This window comes from Cystoisospora suis (genome assembly GCF_002600585.1).
Source record: "Cystoisospora suis strain Wien I chromosome Unknown contig_3048, whole genome shotgun sequence".
NCBI classification, from domain to species: Eukaryota; Apicomplexa; class Conoidasida; order Eucoccidiorida; family Sarcocystidae; genus Cystoisospora; species Cystoisospora suis.
In genome coordinates this window covers 8,264-30,110 of record NW_027155843.1, presented here as the reverse complement: position 1 = coordinate 30,110, position 21,847 = coordinate 8,264, and the positions used below count along the sequence as shown (strand labels likewise).

General features: G+C 52.5%; 3 protein-coding genes across 3 annotated transcripts; 2 read left to right on the top strand and 1 right to left on the bottom strand.

The window, feature by feature from the left end:
- Positions 1-15: 15 nt before the first annotated feature.
- On the top strand, positions 16-10,450 carry CSUI_006116 (dual-specificity catalytic domain-containing). The gene is made up of 9 exons (XM_068066281.1): positions 16-619; positions 1,858-1,894; positions 2,426-3,427; positions 4,304-4,378; positions 5,030-5,086; positions 5,692-5,793; positions 6,683-6,780; positions 7,103-7,887; positions 8,429-10,450. The coding sequence occupies exons 1-9, from the start codon at positions 612-614 to the stop codon at positions 8,707-8,709; spliced, it is 2,445 nt and encodes an 814-aa protein (XP_067921745.1). The 5' UTR covers positions 16-611; the 3' UTR covers positions 8,710-10,450.
- A 1,253-nt stretch (positions 10,451-11,703) lies between these two features.
- Positions 11,704-15,482, top strand: CSUI_006115 (alba 1). Its single transcript, XM_068066280.1, has 6 exons — positions 11,704-12,188; positions 13,122-13,248; positions 13,874-14,352; positions 14,644-14,920; positions 15,190-15,234; positions 15,408-15,482. The coding sequence occupies exons 3-6, from the start codon at positions 13,923-13,925 to the stop codon at positions 15,475-15,477; spliced, it is 822 nt and encodes a 273-aa protein (XP_067921744.1). The 5' UTR covers positions 11,704-12,188; positions 13,122-13,248; positions 13,874-13,922; the 3' UTR covers positions 15,478-15,482.
- Positions 15,483-17,228: 1,746 nt separating this feature from the next.
- Positions 17,229-21,845, bottom strand: CSUI_006114 (uncharacterized protein). Its single transcript, XM_068066279.1, has one exon. It carries the CDS (start codon positions 21,793-21,795, stop codon positions 18,268-18,270), a length of 3,528 nt encoding a protein of 1,175 aa, XP_067921743.1. The 5' UTR covers positions 21,796-21,845; the 3' UTR covers positions 17,229-18,267.
- Positions 21,846-21,847: the final 2 nt, after the last annotated feature.

The window sequence follows — 21,847 nt, the reverse complement described above, 5'->3', positions numbered from 1 at the left end:
CCTCCTCGGCTTGAATCACCTCTTTACTATTTTTAACTCGACTGACAGCGTGACAACAACGCACGGCATCATGGAAGGTGAACATCTTCGTTACCCTTACTGTATCATCGAGGATCTCCTTTTTTTCTTTTCTTCAAAGCAACATAGAACCGACTGAGCCGTTGAAAAACTCTACACCATTTCTTTTTCTCTTAAGATTGGCTCCGTCAACGCGTGGTGCCATGCGCTTCTCTCCGTGACACGTTCTCATACCTGTACTGCTCGCGGCGTGGGTCGTTCTGAAAAATCCTCTTTACTGCATCCATATCCTGCTCTTGTTTCTTTGCTCGCTGTCACCAGTATACGGAGGGGGAAGGGGGACAGCTAAGCGTGATGCAGTTGCGAGTAGCAGAGAAAGGCACAGGCACTGGCACCCAACAGGAGACGGATTTGTCCTTCTCCGTAGAACTCGCGAGGCCTTCTCAGTTCCCGAGACGCTGTGAGATCCGTTTTTCGTGCTTTGCGAAGATATACCACGGCGGCGCGGTTCTGTTTGCTCTATTCGGAGTGGGAATTTCTTCTTTCTCTTTCTTTCTCTCTGATACCTCAAAGGAACTTCTACGGAGTCACTCATGGCGGGGTAAGCTTTTTGTTTTCATACGGACACCCATGCATTATCTTTCGCAGTTTATCGCGGCATTGAGACAGTCACTTCTTGTCCTTCTTTGTGTCTGGCTGTGGATGATATTTTGTGGATAATGGCCTTTTTGGGTGCTGTTAGGGTACGCGTATGTTTTCGCCGACTCACCTGTGCTCGTACCTAGCTACTCTTTCCCCGGGGACGTTGCTCGCTAGAAGCAGCGACGACCTTCAGTAACCTGCAGGTACTTTAGTTACAGTCAGGGAATCCTGGGGGGAGAAGAAAGGCGTGTACACAGTCAGAAGGCCGGGTATAGCGATACCAGTAACCTGTTCGGGAGTAGAGTTTTTCACACACAGAAGGCCACACATGGATCTCTGCGGACGGCGCGTCTAACCGTCTCTCGAAATACGCACGCACGCCGCTGTGATGGTCATCAAGATGTTGGGGTCCTCCTGTCTTCATTGTTGTCACTTCCTCTGTTACACGTCAGCAGACGTGACTGACTAGCGATGATATTATCTCAGGGCCGAGGAAAGTCCCCAGTGTCGTTGCATGCACGTTCCCGAGAAGGGATGCTGTACCTAAGGAGGGCTTTACAGCGATGCTAACCAACCTAGAAACTGGCTTCATTACCTCGCCACTGAAGGGTATTTTGTTTCTCAGTTCAATTTAGAGTTCTGTTTGCATCCCCTTCGTCGGTAGTTCGTTCCTCTTGTCAACTGTCCGGTTTCTAAGAAGTAACCTGGTGCTTTTCGATGACAATGGATGGAGGATCGATCTATCTCTTATCCTTGTCTTCTTCCGTAGTACCTATCAGGGGTTGCCACGGGTGTGGTGATGGGCCTTGTAGTCCCCTTGTCGAGCGAGAAACAGCGGACATCTCTTACCTGTCCTTGCGTACTCTTCCTGTTCTTCACATGTGACCTTTCTCTCGCTTCACTAGAGAGGAAATCCATCTCTGGAATGAGAGTCGCTTCGCACGCTGCGGAGTATTGTTGTTATATATATGTACGGACAATACCGCATGTCTCTATAACTCGCGTGCTTGCCGATCCTATCCCCCTTACGTTGTGCTTCGAGACGCTGGAGATGCTGATTATGTGCGGTGTCTGTACAGTGTCCATGATTCGTTTATACAGCTGGGCAGCATTCAAGATGACACCCACGACGTGACGGGATCAAGTATCATCAGGTCTTTGCGCGGTGTGTGTGGCGTGTTTGTCTTCGTTTTTCAGGTGTCTTCCTTTCTTCAAGAAAAAGAAGAAGCCTCCTGTAAGCTCTTCGATACACCTCGAGCGCCAACATCTGTTATCGTTCTCCTCTGTGTGTAATCAGTCTTTTTTCTGTCGTAGCTTTTCTTCGGATCAGTTCATGGCTATACGTAGCACTCCAGCCTAGATCACTTTAACACGTGAGATCCCAAGCGCCCGTTCATAGCTCACAAGCCGTCTTCCTGTGTGAATGAGGATGGGCCCCGTCGTGTACCTAGAAGTATCTACAGATATATATACTCTCTCCAAGTCGTAGATCATTGTTTTGACTCCGTACTGCCTTCTTTCGCTCGCAAGAAACGGCACCTTTTCGCTTGTTCTCCATTTGCCCGTGGCTCGGGTTCCAATGCTGTCCACTTATCTCTAGTGTAGAACGATGTGTTTTGGGATGGGGAAAGCTGCCGTTCTGCATTGCGAGAGTCTCCCAGCCTGCCGATTCTAGAGCCCCAGGGTGCTCTTGAAAGGGTATCTGATCTGTCCTACGTAGGCGGTTGCCGTGATTTCTCTCGAGGTTGTGCCTTTGCTTCTGTAGACCGATGATAAAAAAGAGCCGTCAAACAACACAGATGATGGCAAAGCGGAGGAGGCGCAGAAGCAGGAGGGAGTAGATGGTGGTGAGAAGCAAGGGGAAGCAGAAGAAGGAGGAGCTGATGAAGATACACAAGCCGAGCCTGAGGCCAACGAAAGCACCAGGCAGGAAGAAGGGGAGTCCCCGCAGAAAGAAGATACGGACAAAAGTTTCGTTGAGAGTCCTGCCGAAAGACGCCCAAGTCATTCTTCTCAGTCAGATTCTCCAGAAAGTAGTGGCAGTAGTGTTAGCGCCGACGAAGAAGATAGTGCTTCTTCTTCTGTCTCGGATGGGACTACGGAAGAGGAGTCAAAGGCCGAAGCGTCCTCTTCAAGTACTGAAAGAGATAAGCATGTCTCCGATACAGAGAGCGAAGAAGACCACAGGGCCGAAGAACCAGACAAATCTTCCTCTCCGTCAAAGGCCAGCGACACTGTACAGAATCTCCGGCGACTTTCTACCGTTTCGGATTCTGTGGGTTCATCAAAATCTCTCCAGGGACGGCAGGCGCCGGGAGGAGTTGTACCTGATGATCGTCAAGCTTCAGCTGAGGGAGAGGGGGCAGCAGAGTCACCGAAGGTGTTGGCTGCCTCTGATATTGCTGCAGAATCCAAGGCAGAGCAGCCTCGATCTCTACCAAAGCTTCCCAGTCTATCACGCCGGACTTCTAAGGATCCTTCTCTTGCTGCCGCGGATCTCGGGGAGGCGCAGACACGGGAGGTCGAACCTCCGGTGGGAAGCTGGACTTTGTTTTCTTTAGAGCCTGTCGCAGTCGCAGCCCTGCCTACCCCAGGGGAGGAAGAGGACCGGGGCGAGACGAAGAATGAACGGGGAATGAAAAGCGGAGGTCGAGGTGAAGGGGAAGGAGGAAGTGGAAAAAGAACGGTCGCCGGCACCAATCCTGACAGCAACACTGCTGACCAGATAGCAAAACTTCAAGCGGAGAAGGATGCTTTATCCAAGCAGGTAAAAACAAACAAACACAGCGTACGTCATTGGAAGAGGCTATGGTCTTGGCCAAGGTGCGCACTTTTTTCATTTCTCTTGCAACCAGGAACGGGGTGTTTAAATCATTGTGGGGCACCTTCCGGTGTATACCGTAGGTAGAGCACAAAGGCTGGTTCACCGGCTATCTGGTTAAATCTTCTCTTATAACTGTCGGACACGCTCACTTATGGCACTATAGGGACGGACGGGAGAATACACAGTAGCAAAAGCAGAGAAAACAAGCTGCGAGTTTACGAAGTCCGTTAGGCGAGGGCACTCAACATGAAGATATCATTCACGCTGCACACTAATGGGTGTGTCTTGTAAGCGTCAATACAGACTGGGGAGCGCTTGTTTGCTCCACTGCTGATCTCTTCATTTAGTTCTTCAGTGACTATCCCATGCTGGCCGGCCCGCTGCGCTTGTCTGTCAATGGGTCTTCATTTATTAGAACACCTAATCGCTTCCCTCTCTAGATATTTCATATATCCGTGCAAGGATGTGCGTATCTCTTGGTTGCGATATAGACAAGCGCGTATCGCAAAGCGTACCATGGCTCGAGGAACGGCAGGCCAGTTGGTTCATGTCCTGTCCTCCATCTAGAACGCCGCATATCCTTGTGGTGTTCACGAGTTTCTCATTCCTGTACATTATACACGCGACGTGGCAGTAACAGTCTCCTTTGCCTCCTTTTTTCTTTGCCTCGATCTTCGCCGCACGAGATGGGATCTGTGCTGCTTGTATGCTGTCTCTTTCTGTACGTATATCTGTAGTACACAGCCAGTTAGAGTATACCCCAGTGTGCCAGTGTCATACTATGTTTGATTCGTGTTATTTGTCCGACTGTCTTCTCAGCTGGAAGAGACAGCTGCTTTCTACACGGACCACATTCAGAAAGTTACGGAGATCTACAATCGTGTTGTGGCCCGGGTAAGAGACACGAAGACATAGGTGAGGAAAGATTTTCTCAAGGAGCCTAGGATCTTCGAAAAAGAGAGAATGTATCACAACAGGTTCGCGATCAATTACTGTCTCGTATCTATCTTTCGCTTGTATCTTAGTATGTCGAATTTATAAGTTTCTGTCTGGTGTTCGGCTGAGTAGACGCGTGTAGTTCTCTTTGATGTCGTCTCTCTTACGTTTCGCGTTAGGAGTTTTTCTTCTACATTTCAAGGTCCCAGTGGTTTGGGAAGATGAGCTGTTTCTTCACATTTCGGGTCTTCTCCTCTCCTTCCGTGAAGGGTGGATGTCAGTATAAAGAAAGAGGTGAACGTGATTGAATGCGTCGGTTCAGAGGCGCGTCAGATATAGAAGAGTAGCAAGACATGATTACGTGAGGCGACGAGAGAGGTGAAAAGAAAAAGTTTCACTCTCCTTTTCCAATTGGTCTCTTTCAAGTCCAAGGAAGCAGGAGCGCAAAGACTACGTCCTCGTTGAGGGCGGTGGTGTATGTACCAATTGCCCGGTTGATCCCGTCCTTGATATGTGCGGTACACTATACAAGGCGAAGAGGGGGTGTACGCTGCAAGAGCCTGATTGTTGTCCGTTTCTATTGTGGGTGTGGCTGTGTTGGGAATGCAGGCCCGGGCAGCTGAAAAGAAGAAGAACAAATACGCTGAAAAGCTCGCTGATTTGATGGTAAGCTCATCGACTGCTGCTGCCGGGGTGTGGGTGTGGTGTGACGCACTCGCACAGGAGGGAACCAGGACGCAGGGAACGCTGATAGATGGTGTAGTACCGAGAAGGAACAGGATGATAGGGAGAAGAGGAAAGGAGCTTTTCAACTCCAGCAGAAAAGGGGGACAGGGTGACAGAGTTGGTGCTCAAGCTGAAGCCTAGCGATTCTCGTTCGGGTCTCCACGAGAGGTGAAAGACAACACAAAAAGTTTCAGTATGCGCTCTCACATCATCGTCATCGTCGTGCACACGCCTCATTTCTTCCGTCCGGGTTCACTGTACTGTCTGGACAAGGGCTGCGTATATGGTATGTACAAGCCGAAGACCGCGGCTTCGAGCTGCATTCTTCGTCCATCTTGCGAAGCATATTGTGCTGATACCAACACTAGAGATGTGGGAATTTACTCACGCGCCTGCGCTAGTGCTCATTGGCTCAGCTTGTGAGATACATCTGTCCTCGGGTGTGAAAGCATAGATTCGTGCGAAGAAATCTTCTTAGTGATACTCAGGGGTTGCCATGCAGAGAAGGTGTCCATTCCTCCCTGACTCGTGTATGCCTCTGCCAGATGAAGAGCGTATCGGCTCCCGCGACTGCAAGTCGTGCGAGTGAAGGAGAGACACGAGATCATAATTTTGTCGCTGGGGAGGTGGAGGCTCTTCGGGTGGAGGTAAGGGTCCGTGGCTCATTCCCAGGAGGTGGCACATGAGCCAGGTCATTCGCGTGTTGTTTCATAGTGAGGCGGCGGATACTTGCACAGAAGCGTGCCAGCTGTGGCACTCCCTCGTTTTCCGTTCCGTTCTCTCTCTTGCTTGTGTTGACGACCATTAAGAAGGCGAGGGTGGGGAAATTTTAGCCGACCGGCGCAGAGACGCTCTCAACTTTGGCTGCGTTTTAGCGAAATTCGGAGAGACTTTGACGTGATCTAAGACCGATTGGTCTGTAGGGTCTACCTCCTGTTTGTTTTCCTTTGTCTTTTAGGGGAGGACGATAGCCCGTAAATTTGCCTAATTAATTCCGTGGGTATTACGCTTATTGTGAACAAAGCAGTTATTGGCTCTGTTTCGGAATTCTGTCCTTTGTCGCTGTCCTGTGAAAGAGGCTCCTTTTCATGTTCCACCTCGAAAGGTACTAGGTTATCCTGATTTTCTTTCTATGACGTTTGTTGCGCACAAGCAAAGTGAAAGTGACTCCACGAGGCATTCTTCATGAGGATTAGTGAGAGAATTTTTCTGTGCCGTGCTCCATTTTTTCCCGATAGTCTTTCCGCGTGGTTTCTTGGAGATGCCTACGTAGGGGCTTTCAACATAGAGAGGAAGTGGGGAATGCTGTGTTGCACTGAATACTACCCACGCCGAAGAGCCGTATTGCCGCACTTGTGTCTCTCATGAAACAGGCGATTCCCGGGAACGGGTGTTTACCGTGCACCTTAAAACGGGGGTGCTCAACCGATGTGGCCAGCTTTCATTTCATTAGAATGTCACTTGTGTCAGTGGCGTGAGAACAAGGGTATGGTGATTTCTTTATTTCGCTTCTGTGGAGTGCTTGTGTATTCATAGAAGCAGGAATTGGAAGATCGGATTGGCGCCCTCGTGGACCGATGCTATTTGCTCCAGCAGGAGCTTGAGCATGCCCAAATGAGTGGAGTGACACCTGTGTAAGCACGGCGCGACAATCCACATACATTCCGGCCCTTGGTGTTGCTGCCACTTGTGGCTGGCTGCTCTCTCGGTATCGCACACGGCGTCCGTTGCGTATGCATGGCGAGCTAATGTGTTCTTTGTTACTGACACTGGAAGGCTTCGGTTCTTAGAATTTTGCTCGTCTCCAGTATTTCCGTGACATCTCTTCGCACAAGTGTGAAAAACCTTCTGAAGCTGACGGTATTTATTGCCGGGCTGGTTTCGTTCAGCCAGTCATTTCAGGCTTCTGTCCACATGGTGGATTTTCTCGGTTTTCATCTTCTGCTGGCTTTCTAGGTCCGCCAGCCCCTCTTCAGTACCTGCCCCTTCTTCGGTCGCCTTGAGCGCAGATGAAGTTTCGGGAGACGGCATGCTATCTCCTAAGAGCTTGTTAGGGCCGAAGCATAGATCGAGCAGTGTTTACGGATATGCTAGGCTTTTAACGGAGAGAGTTGAAAAGGAAGACGAGCGGGCAAATAAGGGTAATGCCCGAGGGGAGTCAGTCTACGGGTATCCCCGTCTCCTGTTCGAACAGCAGAATAGCCTACAGAAGCTAAGTACAGCTGGATCGTCTATGGGACTGAGTCGACTTCTTTTCGAGGACCCGACACGTGAAGACAAGAAGGAAGTTGACCAAGGAGTACAAAGAGGGAGTTCTCGAGTAACGTTTGTTGAGGGAGGCAGGAAAAGTGGTCCAGATAGTCCTGCCAACATTTCAAAGAAGCTTCCTTCGGTGGCTGAAAAAGAAGCAGAAACAGTGGACAGGAGGCGAAGTGTGTATCCAACAGAACTTTTCACGGAGGCGGAAGCAAGCCTGGAAGATAAGCGTAGAAGAAGCAGCATGCCGGGATATCCTCGCCTCCTGTTTGATGAGCAAGATGAAGGGGAAGGAACAGCAAGGGCGAGTGGAGGAACAAGTAAAGATCGAATGGAGTTTCCTGTGGCAGAATCGTGTGCAAGCGACCGGGGTATTGAACAGTTTCTCAAGCAGGCAGACGATGACGACGATAACAGCATTCTCAGCGGTCTGCCGTCTCGTCGAGGAGGAACGAAAGACGTGAATTTTAGTGACGTGAGAACAAGTAGGCGCTCCTCACCCCAACCCATTTCTTTGCTTCATAGGTCGGCGGGACACCTGGTTCTGCGTATTTGCATCTAGGCACCTGCGTTGCCTCTCCCGCTTTTTTATTCGGTACAACCGTGTTTCTGTGACTCGTAGTGACCTTTTGAAACAGTGGAGGGTGGCTTTCTTTTCACAGCGTTCTTGAAGAGCACTGGCTCGTCTCTTTTCGGAATGTCGCATAGATCGCTTCGGGGGGGGGTGGGATTTCAAGAGGATATCCGTGTCTCCAGTCGCGTTAGCGGTTTTTTGTCGTCAGATCCTTACTGGTAGTCACTCGCTGCAGGTACTGTTTGGACGAGAAGCTGAGATACGAGTCGAAGCTGTTTCAAGCTACAGGACGAGGTTTCTGGCGCTGCAGTTGGTGCAGCGCGTGCGTATGTGTAGAAACGTCTGCACTTACGTACACGGCCGATCTGGTCCTCTTAGTCTGTAGCCACCCTGTCTCTGTGATGCGCGTCTGCTGATACAAGCCTTCCGGCCTTTTTTGCTTTTGCGTACAGGTCGCCAGTTTCCTGAGGGAGGCGCTCCGGTGATGGTAACAGCACAGTGCTGTGGTAAGATGGTGAAGAAGGCAGATCTGAGAAATATGGAGAAGTGTGGCTGTACGGTGTGTCGCACGTGTTTGAAAAAAGCTTCTCTTGCAGCCAAGGAGGACATCCGGAACTTCATGGGAAGCGATCCGGATAGAGGGGGGCCTCAATGGAGAGTCTATTGCCCTCGGTGCTCCCGTCCTCAGATTGTCTCCCCAACAAAGACACGGGCTTTTAGTTTCGTCCCCTGACCCTTTGTCTCTTGACGGAGAAGGCCTTCGAGGGACTCGGGTGCTTGTCAAGCCCCCGTAGTGGCTGAACAACTGATGTTCTGCTGTGGGTGAAGGAATGCACGCTCTGTATTTCAGTATGTAACCGCGTTTCGGTGTATCCTGTATCCTTTGATGGTGTTACTGGCACTGACCTGTGGGTCAACTGGGGTGGCCAAAATGCGTGCTGGTATCGGTACAGCTAGGATAAGATTCTTGTGGGTATATACACTCTAGTATTTCTTTGTACACTTGTCAGGTTTTCCGAGGCCGTGGTTCACTTGACAGAACAAGGACAGTGGGTTGTTGGGGGGGCGCGCCGGTGACGGCTGGAGCGGGCTCGGGAATGTTGGGGGTTATGCCGGGCTAACGGCCTGAAGTTTTTCGTTGTCTGATCATGAGATCACCTCGGCACCTGGACGCCGCCACACGCCTATCCAAGGCGGAGACACGTGTATGTGAATGTACCACCACGTGCACGAGTCACGTGATACGGTGCTTTCAGTATGGCCTTCTGTCAGTCACTTGCGGAGTGCTTTGTAACAGGAGCCGCTGGGGTGAGAAATGCTCTTCGAAGTTTTCGAAGCTCCACCGGGGGGGGGAACAAAAGATGCAACAAAAGCGCCACGACACGGCGAAAAAAATTGCATCAGGTTCGGCAGGACTTGCGCTGCCGCAGCTCCGGTTCGTGAATACTCCAGCCCAAGCACAGGTTTATCCTCTCGTTGGGGTGGGAAAATGTGCAGGCAGTTTACTTGAGACTCGTGTTTGGATGGGGGCTGGCACTCGACGGCGTCTACTCTTTGTATTACAGCAAGAGCGAGTTACTCGGAAGAGCGTGTGGGTCGTTGGGTGCTGTCATGTCTCGCGCTCTGCATGCTGGCACTCGACTGCGTTTCATCTCTGTGTTTTGTAGCAAGAGCGAGTTACTTGGAAGAGGGTGCGTGTGGTTGGGTGCGAGTTATTTCTAGCTCTCTGCACGTTCTTCTCTCTTCTGGCAGTCTCCTGTCGGAGTTGTTGGTGGCTTGGATAATGAAGTTACTGAACTTTGACGTGGCAAGCAGATTCAGAGATTCCCGAGGTCGGCGTTGCAGACGGAGTGGTATTGTTGGCGGGCGTCCTCGATGTACTCGGAAACTTTTGCGACACGGGCGAAACTGACGTCGCGTGTTGTTCTTCCCCGTGTCTGCAACAAGTCTGTTTCATGTAAGGTGTGTGCTCGCACGCTCCCTATCATGGGGTGAGTCTCTGATTAGGTGGGGCAGGAATATACTTCCGGCAGCCGTTCACCGGTTGCTTGTGGGAGAAAAGTGTCGCGTCAGGGCAGTCCTTGCTTTGTGGGAGACCAACTAGCAAACTACTGGAGGCTGTACGATTGCCAGGGGTGCAGGACGCCGTTCTACTGGCTCTAATACAAGCCCCCCAGGAATAGTAACAGTGGGAGATGGCTTGCCGGAGAATGGGCAGCAGCACACGTGTTGTTCGTTTTTTCTCCATTGTTCGCCGGTGAGCCTGATTTGTTGAAGGAATAGGGGGGTGCTGTGAGCCGGCGGGCTCGTTTGTCTCAAGGTACGTCCTCTGCTGTCATGCTGTGTATGGGAGGAGGCCGTCTTTGTTTTTTTCTACATGTAGGGTCGCAGGGTACCCAGCAATGCAAGATTTCTGAGGCAGATGTGGGTAAGTTTGAAAACGGAGAACCGGGAACGGACTCGGGGACACGGTGTGACTCAGTTCGTTTTCATGCCTGTTCGCGAAATGCGCGCCCATCAGTATGGTTAGAGAGGGCGGGGGGCAGGGCTCGCGCCGAAGACAGGCGGCAGGGAGCACACAGCTATTGACCGTTCCCGTTCTGTCACGGTTTGCCCTTTCGTTCACTAACTGCTGGCTCAATCAGGTCTACACATCCACAGCAGTACACCGTGAGTACACCAATACAACGCAGTCGCATGCCTCCTGTGACAACTGTCGGATAGAGACTGGCAAAGCTGAAGCACCCTAAAACCTAATGCCTCCTCTAACAACTGTCTGACAGAGGGTGGCAAAGCCGCAGCGCGAAACCCGCACTAGTTGCCGCAGCGCGACTGCGTCCCTACGTGAAGCGCGGTTCGGATGCACTTTGTGTGATACCCTGCTTTTCTCACTTTTTTCCTTTTTCGAGCTATAACTAGGAGCAGGAGCTCGTAGTCTGAAATCTAATTGCCAATCACCGCTTGTGGACTACTACTTTTATGGTCGGTTCACACGCGCGTACTGGACCCAGACTCGGCGGGCACCGTCACCCTTGTTCGTTTAGGCTGTGGCCTAATACAGTACCTTGGCATCACCTCAACCAGGGGAGATTCGTAAACTGGAGTGCGACCGGAGATTCTGCGCAGCCGCCGCTTACACGTCATAAATACGGAACTGTTAAGGACCCGCACATGACACTGCCCCGTAAGGAAGGTTGCGGCCGTCTGCTCTATCCCGTGTCGTCCGACACCCACCGTCAATGCGTGCACCAGGAAGAAAACCCTGATCATACTAGTTGGCCTGGAGGGCCTTGCACCTTGAGCAGAGAGAGGTCAGGGGCTTTCCAGCTCCGAGTTATCCTTTTCATCTGCTACCGTCTCAGTTCCTCCCCGGCACGAGGTCGTCACCGAGAGAATGAAAGTCGACTTGCCGGGCCAAGCCGAAGTGGCAACCCCAGCGCAACGTGGGCGCTGTAGTCCGTGTTCTTATCACAGAAGCGGGCGTCCCGCCGGCACTCCGCGAAACGAGCTACCTGGCCGTTGGCGCTGTCGGACGTACTTCGGCCAGAAGAATGGCTAGCAGGGTAAGAACATCTATGCGGGTTATAGCTATAGTCGTCGTTCGCTGACTGTGCCGGCTGACGGCACTTCGCGCGGGGGGGGTGGCCGCGGGACCTCGGCAAGGTCCCCTGACCATCTATCCCAAGAAGCGACCTTGACACCCCAGATGGGTACCACCGCCAGCTGACAGCGCCAAGCTCCAACTTGCAACCGTGCCATCCTTTCACGTCCGCAGTGAAACTCCGAAACCGCGGGCAAAGAATGCTTAAGCTCACGTGGCTGAGGCGTTCCACGTACCTGCCTGACGATACAGTGACAGAAGTGGGTTCCAGGAAGGCTCGATAGTAGCAGTGGTTTGAGACGGCGCGGGGGGGCGGGTGACTAATGCACTTTCGAGGGCTTGACGTTTTTGGGTGGTGGGGTCGGGGCAGGTAGTCCTGGTGTGGGTTTGGTTAACAACGCTACGCGCGAGAAACAACCGCAGTGCTGCGTATGGCACGTTCCCCTGCCGTCGCGCGGGAGGGCCGTCCGCCTTTGTGTGGTCCCTGCAGAACGGCTCAGTCCCAAGAATTGAAAGAAAAACGGGAAGATAGAAGGAACAGGGCTGAGGCACGAAGAACGGAGAGTAGACGTTCGGATAACTGCGAGGGGAAGACCTCTATATTTCTCAAGGTAATTTGCGTGCCAATTATTCCTTGCAAGTCCCGTCGGCTGATTTGGCAGTCTTTCCGGAAGGAAAGAGTTTTTTTCTTCGGAAACACGCTTTTCTGTCGGACTGTTTCTGCGTTGGAGTCTGGTGTATCTGCGCTGTCTAACCGTTCGTCTCTCTCTTCTATGCTCGTTTTTGGTGGACTAGCAGAATTTCGGCCGGCATTAATTCCCCACGCCGTCGTTCTCCTTTATGAAGGTCCCTAGTCTCCGTGTTTTTTGCTGTTGTCTCCTGTGGCCGTCGGGAGGTTTCGTCTGTAGAAGCATTCTCGGACGTGGTGAAAGTCGTTGGACAACGGCGGCCTCTCCCCGTGTCCGACAACGGGTATCTGAGTTTTTCTCACTTTTCCCTTTCTGGCTTCTGGTCACGCCACTCCCCTTTTTTTTGGTGCTTTTGTGAGTGAGACGTCAACGTGTTTCGCGGTCCTGGGCTTTGCGGGTCGATCCAGCCTGCAGGAGTACTCGGTCTAAGGAGTCGGGCTAGTGAACGCAGTTTTTCGTAAAAGTTTGCTGCATGAAAGGAGTCGCCGCACATTACCCTTCACCTGTCTCGTGCGCAGGGAGGCCAGAATATCAGTTCGGCCATGCGTTTTCTTGTGACATGGTCTGCTCTCGTGGCTGCTGGGGGAATTCTTTCTCTTCAGCAGATCCTGACGGAGACGTTTTGTTGCCTTTGGGCAGACGGCGGTCGACGGTTTTTCGGAAGAGGTTCTGCAATAGGACAATTTTCTGTTGCGGGCCTTTACATTAGGCTGCTCTCTTGGATGGGGAATACATCTCATGTCTCGTGCTTGCATCCGCCTACGTGTAGCGACTGTGCAGGTGTTTGTTTTTCTTTCCCTCTCCTGGCTTGTCCTTCATGGTTCTTTGTTTGTGTTTTGTTTGCGTGTTCTTCAGGAGGAGGTGCCTGCCAGCTAGCCCAGCAAGAGCCGCAAAACGACGCAGGACATCAGGGGACGTATATCCGTCTGACTGGTCGTCACTCGAACCATCGGAGTATCTGGAGTATCTGCATCTGCGATGCGTACGCTCCCATTCGGTAGCTTGTGGGTGTGGAGAGCGTTCTATTGTAGCTGCTTTTTCTGATAGAGGGGTTGAATAACCCTGTTATTGGGTGTATCTTCGTTTCTGAGAGTGTGAGTGGCCCGTGATAGTGAGAGCATTCTGGCAACAGCTTCGAGGGGTTGTTTTCCTCGTTTTTTCTGCTACAAAGAGTCTCCTTGGTGTGCCTCCTTGGGTGATTTTTTGCCGTCCAGTGCTCAGGGGACGTCACTGACACTTTCTTTGCGGGGAAGTGAGGCTTTTTCTGGTCATCTTTATAGAGCTGAAAGCAAGAGGAGCCATCAGTAGACTCGTTTTTGCATTCACAAGCGTTGAGAAATTCCAGAAGGAAGAGAGCGAAACATACCGTTTGTGTACGAGAGTTGCGTATTCGCTGTTTTTTTTTTCTGTTTTATGGGCATTATTGCAAGGATTCATTTTACAAGTACACGTCTATTTTTTTCTTGTACTGGGTACATACCAAGAAAAGGGGTCGGTTTTGACACATTTACTAGACAAGAGCTTCAGTAAAAGGAAGAACAAGCTGCTGTTGAGAGCTAATTTGAGTTCTCTTGTGGTGGCTTGTTCTCTTCTCTCTCTCCTCACAGCCGCTGTTGTTAAGGGTTTTGTGATATCAATAGTTGATTAAAAGGGAAAATGGAGAAATACAGGAAAGTGCCGAAGGATAAGGAGCCGATTGGCTCGAATGAAATCCGTATCACCTCGGCTGGCAAGGTGATGAATTATGTGGCTTATGCTGCAAGACTCATAACCGAGCAGAACATGCGGCAAATTACAATCAAGGCCACCGGAAATGCGATCGCTCCTGCTGTGACTTTGACTGAGGTCCTCAAGAGGAGATTCAAGGGACTTCATCAAATCACCAAGTGCGGAAGCACAACTATTACTGATGTTTATGAACCGACGGAGGAGGGGTTGGACAAGGTGAAGGAAGATCGCGTGGTTTCTTTCCTGGAAATCACTCTTTCACTTGATCCCCTCGATGAGAAGAACCCTGGGTATCAGGCGCCTATTGATGAAAGTCTTGTCAAGGAAATGAAGCCTGAGGAGATCACCAAAACTGGAGGTACTGTTCTGACTGTATAAGCCGGCACAAAGGCAACCATGGGTAACCAGGGTTCAATCGTTTCTTAGTAGTTGGGGGTTCAGGAAAGAGTGGGACGATGTTGTATACAGAGTAATAAGTCGGGTCAATGTGTCTGTGCACTATGTTTTTCACAGTGTGTGGCTGAATGTATGTATGCTACATACAGGTACGTGGTTGCCAGTATAGTAGCCTATGTGTTGTCACAGGAGTAGACGGAGTCTACGGTTTCTTCACGGATTCTTTTCGTGTTCTCGCGTCGTCTGTTCGTAGGGTTTCGGGATAACCGCGCGGGTTTCCGAGGGGGTTACCGGGGCGGCTACCGAGGCGGTTATGGCCGTGGCGGATTCCGCGGGGTAGACTTCAGGGGTGGCTATGGACCTCGTGGAGGTTTCCGGGGCCGTGGGGGCTTCCGCGGAGGACGTGGCGGGGGCCCAGGAGGAGACTTCGACGGTGACTACCGCAACGGAGACTTCCGCAATGGAGACTACGCTGGAGGTGACTATAACAACGACTTCCAGGACTACGGTGGCTACAGGGGCCGTGGACGGTAAGTTGTTAATCGTATGATTTCCCAGCTAGCAGTGTACTATTTTTTCTGGATGTCTGTCGCTTTTGAACACCACATAGGTTTTTGTTAAGAATGTCCCGCCAGGTGGCTGGGAGGCGGGGGGGAGCGGTTACCACGTGACGTGATCCTGCGTTCTCTTTACTGTTGACTGGCTGCATTGTAGTCCTATTTTTAATCGAAGTGCAGTCAAGCGGTATCGTAGAAGCAAAGCGGTTCAGATCTTTTCGCTGTGCCGGTGGTTTTCGCAGAGGCCGTGGCGGTTTTCGAGGTGTCCCACGTGGCGATTTGTACAGGTATGTGTGGGCGAGACAGGTAGCGGCAGTATACGAATGTGCATGCGTGTTCTTAGAGTTCGTAGATCTCTTGTCTTGCGAGCCGTGTGCGTTGCAGAGAGCTGTTGGCCTGTTAGTCTGTCTTCCGGTTGTGTGTACTACAGAGTTCTTGTGTTGTTGGATGTCCGCTGCAGGGGACGAGGAGGATTTCGAGGTGGACCACGTGGCGGGTACCGTGGAGGCCGAGGACGTCTCGCTGAGTAAANNAATGAACCTGTTCGCGTCGTGCAAGGGACGAGGTAACTCCAGAAGGGAACACGTTGGGGGAGACAGTAGCTCCTTGATGGGAGGGAGAAGGAAAAGGATAGGCGCGTTTCGCTACAACGCTAAAGGGACAAGAAGTGAAACGCACAGAAGGGCGAATTCTCTTTTATGGGCCTGTGTGTTGGTATGCGCTTGCGCTCCCGAACGCGTCTACGTAACATTGAGCGAGTTCTTTTCCTTTCGTCTCCACAACGGGATATATGTCTGTATTGCCCGCGTGTACCGGGTAGTTGTCATTACGGCGTCCAGGGGTTGGCGGAATGACGTCAGCTTATCCTGTCGTAGGCGGGGAGGGGAGGGGGGGTGACAGATAGGATATCTATGCTGGGAAATGTGTATAAGCATGAGAGTTGACCTCGAAGGCAGGTCTGCCTGCAGCAACGTTCCTTTTCAGTCATCGTCACTTCACATGCGTCCATGCTATTTTTTGATTAGCTTGTGTATATTGTGGCCGTAATAGCGCCGGCGGTCAGATAGTTTGTGACTAGAGAGAAGCTGTGATTCTTCCATATGTAGACATGTAAGAGGTGAGGGCCTCTTCGCGGTGAACGTGCCAACGCAAGCAGACAATTTGTCTGTTTTTGTGTAGTAGAGAGTTCCTTCTCTGCCGCGTTTTCACACCATTGAGAAACTAGTCGAACTGTCAGCACGGAAACCCTTCCCAGTCCCCCCCATCTGTCATCGTGTTAGAACACGCGTTTATTCTGGTGTCGCATTGCCTGGATTTTCTGTTTCGCGCCGGCTGTCCGCGGAGTATTCGGTCACAGAATACATGCGAGCCTCTGTCTCCATTGAGGCAGACACAGTTCTCGGATCCGTCGTTTGCGGTTACAGTGGCAGACGCTCATAGCGGAAGTATAGACTGAGACTTTTGTTTCAGGGTTGCAATCAGATCGGCCATCGTATTGGTGTCTTGTTTCTCAAATGTTCACCGTGGGAAGCAGTATAAATGCACATCAGTCAAAACAGCGATACCTAACCACCTTAGTGAAAAAAAAGTGACCACGGGACCTGACAGCATCGCCACCACGACTAGCTGTGCCACCCAACCAACCGAGAGAAGGACTGTCGGGTCGTTCTGGGCCGTTCGTTATCTGTTGAAAGTCCGACAACTGTGCAACCCAGGGATACAACTCGGGGTCTCGCGACAGTCAAAACTGAGTCATCTTCTGGAGGCAGTTCTCTTGCGAAGAGTGGAGATACTTTTAACCTTCAGAAAAGTATCTCCACTCTTCGCACGTGACTTCGTGATGGTAATAGACTGCTGTAAGCTAATCTGACTTGGTCGTCAGGCGAACCAGTCTGGTCGTCTCTCTGCTTCAGATCTAAGAAAGCTACGGGTTAGGGGCAAACCTTTGACGGGGAGTACACGAACTCGCGAAGCGGGCTTTGCGCCGCCTCTGTGTTCAACTCGACAACCGATCACTCGTGCCGAAGTACGAATCACCGCCCGAGACTGACCAGAGGCTTTGGCCTGGAGTTCGGAGGTGCTACAACCACGCGTCAGAGTAAATCTCCGACATCCAGCATCCGCTACCACCACTGCGTATGCAGCCACCTTGTCGGGAACAAGATTCTAGTGGGCGCCAAGTATGGAGCAGGTGCAAGCCAACACGCGTGCACATATTGCCTGGTCACCCACACAGTGCCGTAGCACCTAGGGCGTTGGGCAGCATGAGTACTTTGCGCCAGGCCCGACACTCACTCGTATTTCGGGGTTCTCCTCCTACTAGGGGAAACTTTCACCCGCAGGGACAGCCAAACACCCAGCCCATTCACTGGATCAAGCCCCGTAAAAGCGGGCGGAGAGAGGTGGTTTGCCAACAGCAGTCATAATATTCCAGTCTGGACGACACGGGCAGCGGCTGAGGATTGTCCTGTCCTGGCGGACACACAGTTTGGCGCTCCTCGTAAGTGAAGGCTTCCTCCCGGTCTCGCAGAACGTTCCCTAGCCAGAACAGCGGCCCTCCGCGACGCTTGCCACCCGAACGCGGAATGCGCGGAAGGTTACTACCATTGTTAGGACAGGACTTCATTGTTTCCGTAAAAGACCAGGGGATCGCACACTTCCGACTAACCAAGAAGCCAGCCACAACAGACAACAATTGCCAGGAAGGAGCCGAACTCGCCCACTGAACAGCCGCCGGACGGGGGGGAGGGGCAAACGCGGCTGCCGGCGTGTGGTACGGCAGATAACTGCAAGCCTGTGAGCTCGGTGAGCGCAGAATCCCTGACTGAGGCATGTTTCCATAACCCAAAGAATTCCAGGTCCCGCAGTGCGCTACTCACATCTTCTGGTGTGAGGACAAAAGAGTGATGTTCTAGTGAACTCGCTTTTGTGCAAATTCCTCCAGGCCCCCAGGTCCACAAAAACCGCGTCAGCGTCGAGTTACCATGAGTTCGATGCTAGTTACAGGGAGGCGAACACACGAACACCGATACCTCCGCGCCTGAAGTCCGGCTAAACCCTGTTTCTACAAGAAAAGGCAGAGACGCGCGCATGTATACTGACACTAAGCCACTCGCGAAAGAGAACAGGGGGCGTTACAGTTGCACTCCAGCTGATGACAACTCGCAAGTTCTTCGGCCACTTCTGGAAAAGGTGTCTCCCAGTGCACATAAGGGACACAACAACACACAGCGAGGCAGCAAAGACGCGGCAAGCTGAGAAAGCACTCGGGACCTTTTTGTAGCGTACTGTTTCGGGTGGGGCGGTGTTACATGCCCAGGTCACATACTTTCGGCGCGAGAATCGCTCGCTTGTGGTGGCAGTGAGGGGGAATATATCTCTTCCTGAAAGTGGCGGAAGTCCTCTGCCTCTAAGCCCCCAAGTCTCGTCAGGCACCGACCGGTACCGTGCTGCTCGCGGTGTCGTCTGCGCCGTTTTGTTTCGTGCTTCGGATAATATCCACCTTCATTAAACGGCGCGTCAGACGCGAGCCGCTCCATTCTAGCAAGCCTGCGACCTGGATGGACTCCGTTGTGTGCCGCGTCATCACACTCGCGCCAGGAGACGTCCTCATCATAGCCGAGATGCATATTTCGCCGGCACAGTCCGCCGCCGCGCACGGCCTTCATCACCCAAGCGGGTAGTAGCGAGTCAGACGAAGCGGAGTCGGAGGAGGAAACTGAGGTACCATCAAAATCTCCTGCTTCGGCGTGTTCCAGGGCTCCGCCTCGGAGCCGACACCAAACCGAGGACGAGTTCCGTAGCTTTCGTCGTGTCCGCTCTATCTGGCTGGAGATCTTCGTTTGTTGCCTTAGTCTGCGCCCCTCTGCCTGCCTCTCCTTCTCCTCCTGCGCCCTTCTCCGGAGCTCTCTCCTTCGAGCAAGTGCCGCGTCGCGTCGGGCTTTAAGCATTTTTATATGTTCGCACATGTGGCCCGTGATTTCCAGGCCGAATAGCGGGGGAGGCAGTTCCGACATCTCATTGTCGTCGCCGCCGCTGAGCCTGCGTGTCTGCGACGACGAACCCACAAGCGGCCTTGGAGACGGCGGGCGGTGCGACCCGATAACGTATTTTCTAGCGCGCACTCGAATCCCCAGTATTCCGTCCTCAGCTTCTTTTCTTAGAGTCTCTTCATCACTTACGGCGTCATAAACTGTTAGGGGCTTCAAAGCAGATACCCCTGTGGTTGCTCTGGACTGCTTCGAGGACTCCTCCTCAACAGAAAGATCCTCGAAGGATACAGGGACAAATTGCGACCTTCCCAGATCGACATCTCTAGCTCCCTGAGCCCGGAAAATAGCGTGGGCGACTTCAGGTTCACAAAGTGCTTTCACGACTCCTAGATCCTCTCTTGACCAACCGCGTGTTAACCGAGCCCACCTCTGGTTTCCTTCCGGATCGAAACCAACAGTTGACGAGAAGGTGCGAGCAGGCGACTCCACTGCAGACTTCTTGAGCGCCGCTGCCTGCGCCTCCTTTCGTCTCCTTTCTTCTTCAGCAGCTTGTTGAGCTTCCTGCAAACGCTTGCGTTCTGCCAACGCCAGTAGGGCTGCTTTTGCCCTCTCTGCCTCCGCCGCATCGTCTTTTGGCTGCGGAGGGACAACCTTAGAAGACTCCTCCTTCAGAGCGCGCCGCTTGAGCTCCGGTTCTGCTGCGGCCTTCGCTGCCGCCGCCTCTTCGGCCGCCGCGGCAGCCCTTGCTGCTGCCTCTTTGGCAGCTGCTGCCTTTGCTGCTGCTTCTTCGGCCTTTCTCTTTTCCTCGAGTTTCCTCTCCTCCGCTCTGCGTTTCTCTTCTTCTGCTTCCTTCATCATGCGCTCTCTCCTTTGACGCTCTTCCGCGTCGTCGGCTGGTTGGGGGCATTCGGCACTAACTAGAGACCACCCGGGCGGCTTTTCTGAAGGGGCCTCGAAAGCTGCTCGGACACTTTCAATCAGCTGAGGCGAACGGTGAATGAACGAAGAAGATGAAACGGTCGAGTGCGAGCGCGCTCCTTTTAGTCCCCCGTGTGTTGGTGGTGATGCATCCGGTTGGTGCACTATCTTCACAGAAGAAGACCCCTCTTTTCCCTCTTCTTCACTTACTTCGGCCAAGCTGATCGTGTGCGAAAGAAGCTCCGTCTCCCGATGGAGGGCCTCTAGCTTTCGGATGAGACTCGCTCCAAGTGCGCTGCTCTTCGCGTCTTCCACGAGCCACTGTAGACGGCGGACAATATCCGTCTTGCCGTTCAGATTGTGGTGTTGACCGCTCCCGGACTGGTCGCTACGCAAGCTTCTCCTGCGCCGAGTAGCGTGTCTGTCTGCATCAGAAAGAAGACGTACGGAGTGTAAAGCGCTACGGCGACTTCTACGTCTCTCTGGGCGCATTTCTTGTCGCGAAGGCTTCCTCTCGGCCCCGTCCTTTCCTTCCTCCACAAGGAAACGCCGCCTTCCTGAGTCCACACTATCAACCAAGAGGCTGTCTCTGACCGGGGATCGCTGCTGGTCCTTTTGCGTTTCTGCTTTTGCTCGACGGGAGAAACTTCTCCTGTGTAACGATTCCAGGGACTGGCTACTACCAACCCTCAAAGGATGGTTACCGCCCTCCTCTGTTCGGCGGCGTGAAAGGGAGCCTCGGCTTTTGTGTTTGTGCCTCTTCACGTGGACACTTGCCCCTTCGTCCGATCTAAGCGAATTGCTTGCAACCAAAAGAGATACCCTTTTTCCTAGGGTATCGCCGCGCTCTTCGCGTGCAGCAGAAGCTCTCCGCTCGCCTCCTCTTCCTTTGTCTCTCGTGTCCCCCTGCGAACCTTCTTCACTCTCTTCCGCCCGATTCGCTTCCTCCCCCATATGTCCTCGAGCGCCCTTGTTCGTGTCATCTCCCCGTGTCACTCTGTCCCTCTCTTCACGCCGGGTCCCTCTGTCTCCTTTTTCTCTTGTTCCACTGCTTGTCCGTCTGATTACCCCGGCTACTTCCTGTTTCCTTTCTATGTCGGCTGATTCTCTCCTGTGATGCACGGAACAGTATTCCTGTTTCACGTGCAAGACGCCCGTGTCTTTCTTTGTCACAGCTCCCACCGCCGCTTCCCGGTCTGGAGAGTCGACGCTTCGTTTCAGATTTTGTGTAGTCAGTAAAGTCGCCCCTTGAGTAACCGCAGTCTCTTTCGGCCCGGCTGTCGCTGGAGGCAGGGGGGAGTCCCTGATAACGCCTCGCGCTGCTTCTCTGTCTAAAGCCACAGCCACTTGGTCTTCACGACCGCTCTCTCCCTCTTCTCTTGACATCCCTTCCACGCCTGCTATACCTTCGGAGGGATGAGAAGAGGTCTTTCGCGATTTTGGCGTTTCTGCCAACTCGTTCGGTGCGACAAAGAACTTGGAAGCCCCCGGAGACGGAGGATGCGCAGGAAAAGAGACTCCCTTATTTCTCTTCGGCCTCTGCTCGTCCTCAGCAGATTTTTGAGTTCCCTCGCTCTTCTTGCCTGCAAGCTTCTCCCTCTGGGGGAGTGGAGAACTTTGTTCTCTCTCTGAGTCATTAGCTGATTCTTTCATCCTGAGACCCGCAGATTCTCTCTTTCCATTTCCTTCCTCCGTCGACTGTCCCCCGTCTTTTTTACGTTTCTCGGGAGGGAGGCTCGGTCCACTTTTCTTCTTCAAAGACAGTACACACGCCAAAACCCCACTCTCGGCTGGCCTACTTTGTTGGGCAAGCTTGGACAACATCCGCTCTTTGGCCGAAACGCTTTCTGTTACTTTCGGTGTTTCTAGTTCCCCAGCTCCTTCGTCAAGTTTCCTGTGCTCCACGTCGGCGCCTCCTAACGGCTTCTTGTGGGGCATGCTGTCAGAGGGCGGGACACGAACTGGTAGTGCCCGGCCGTGCTCCTTGGCA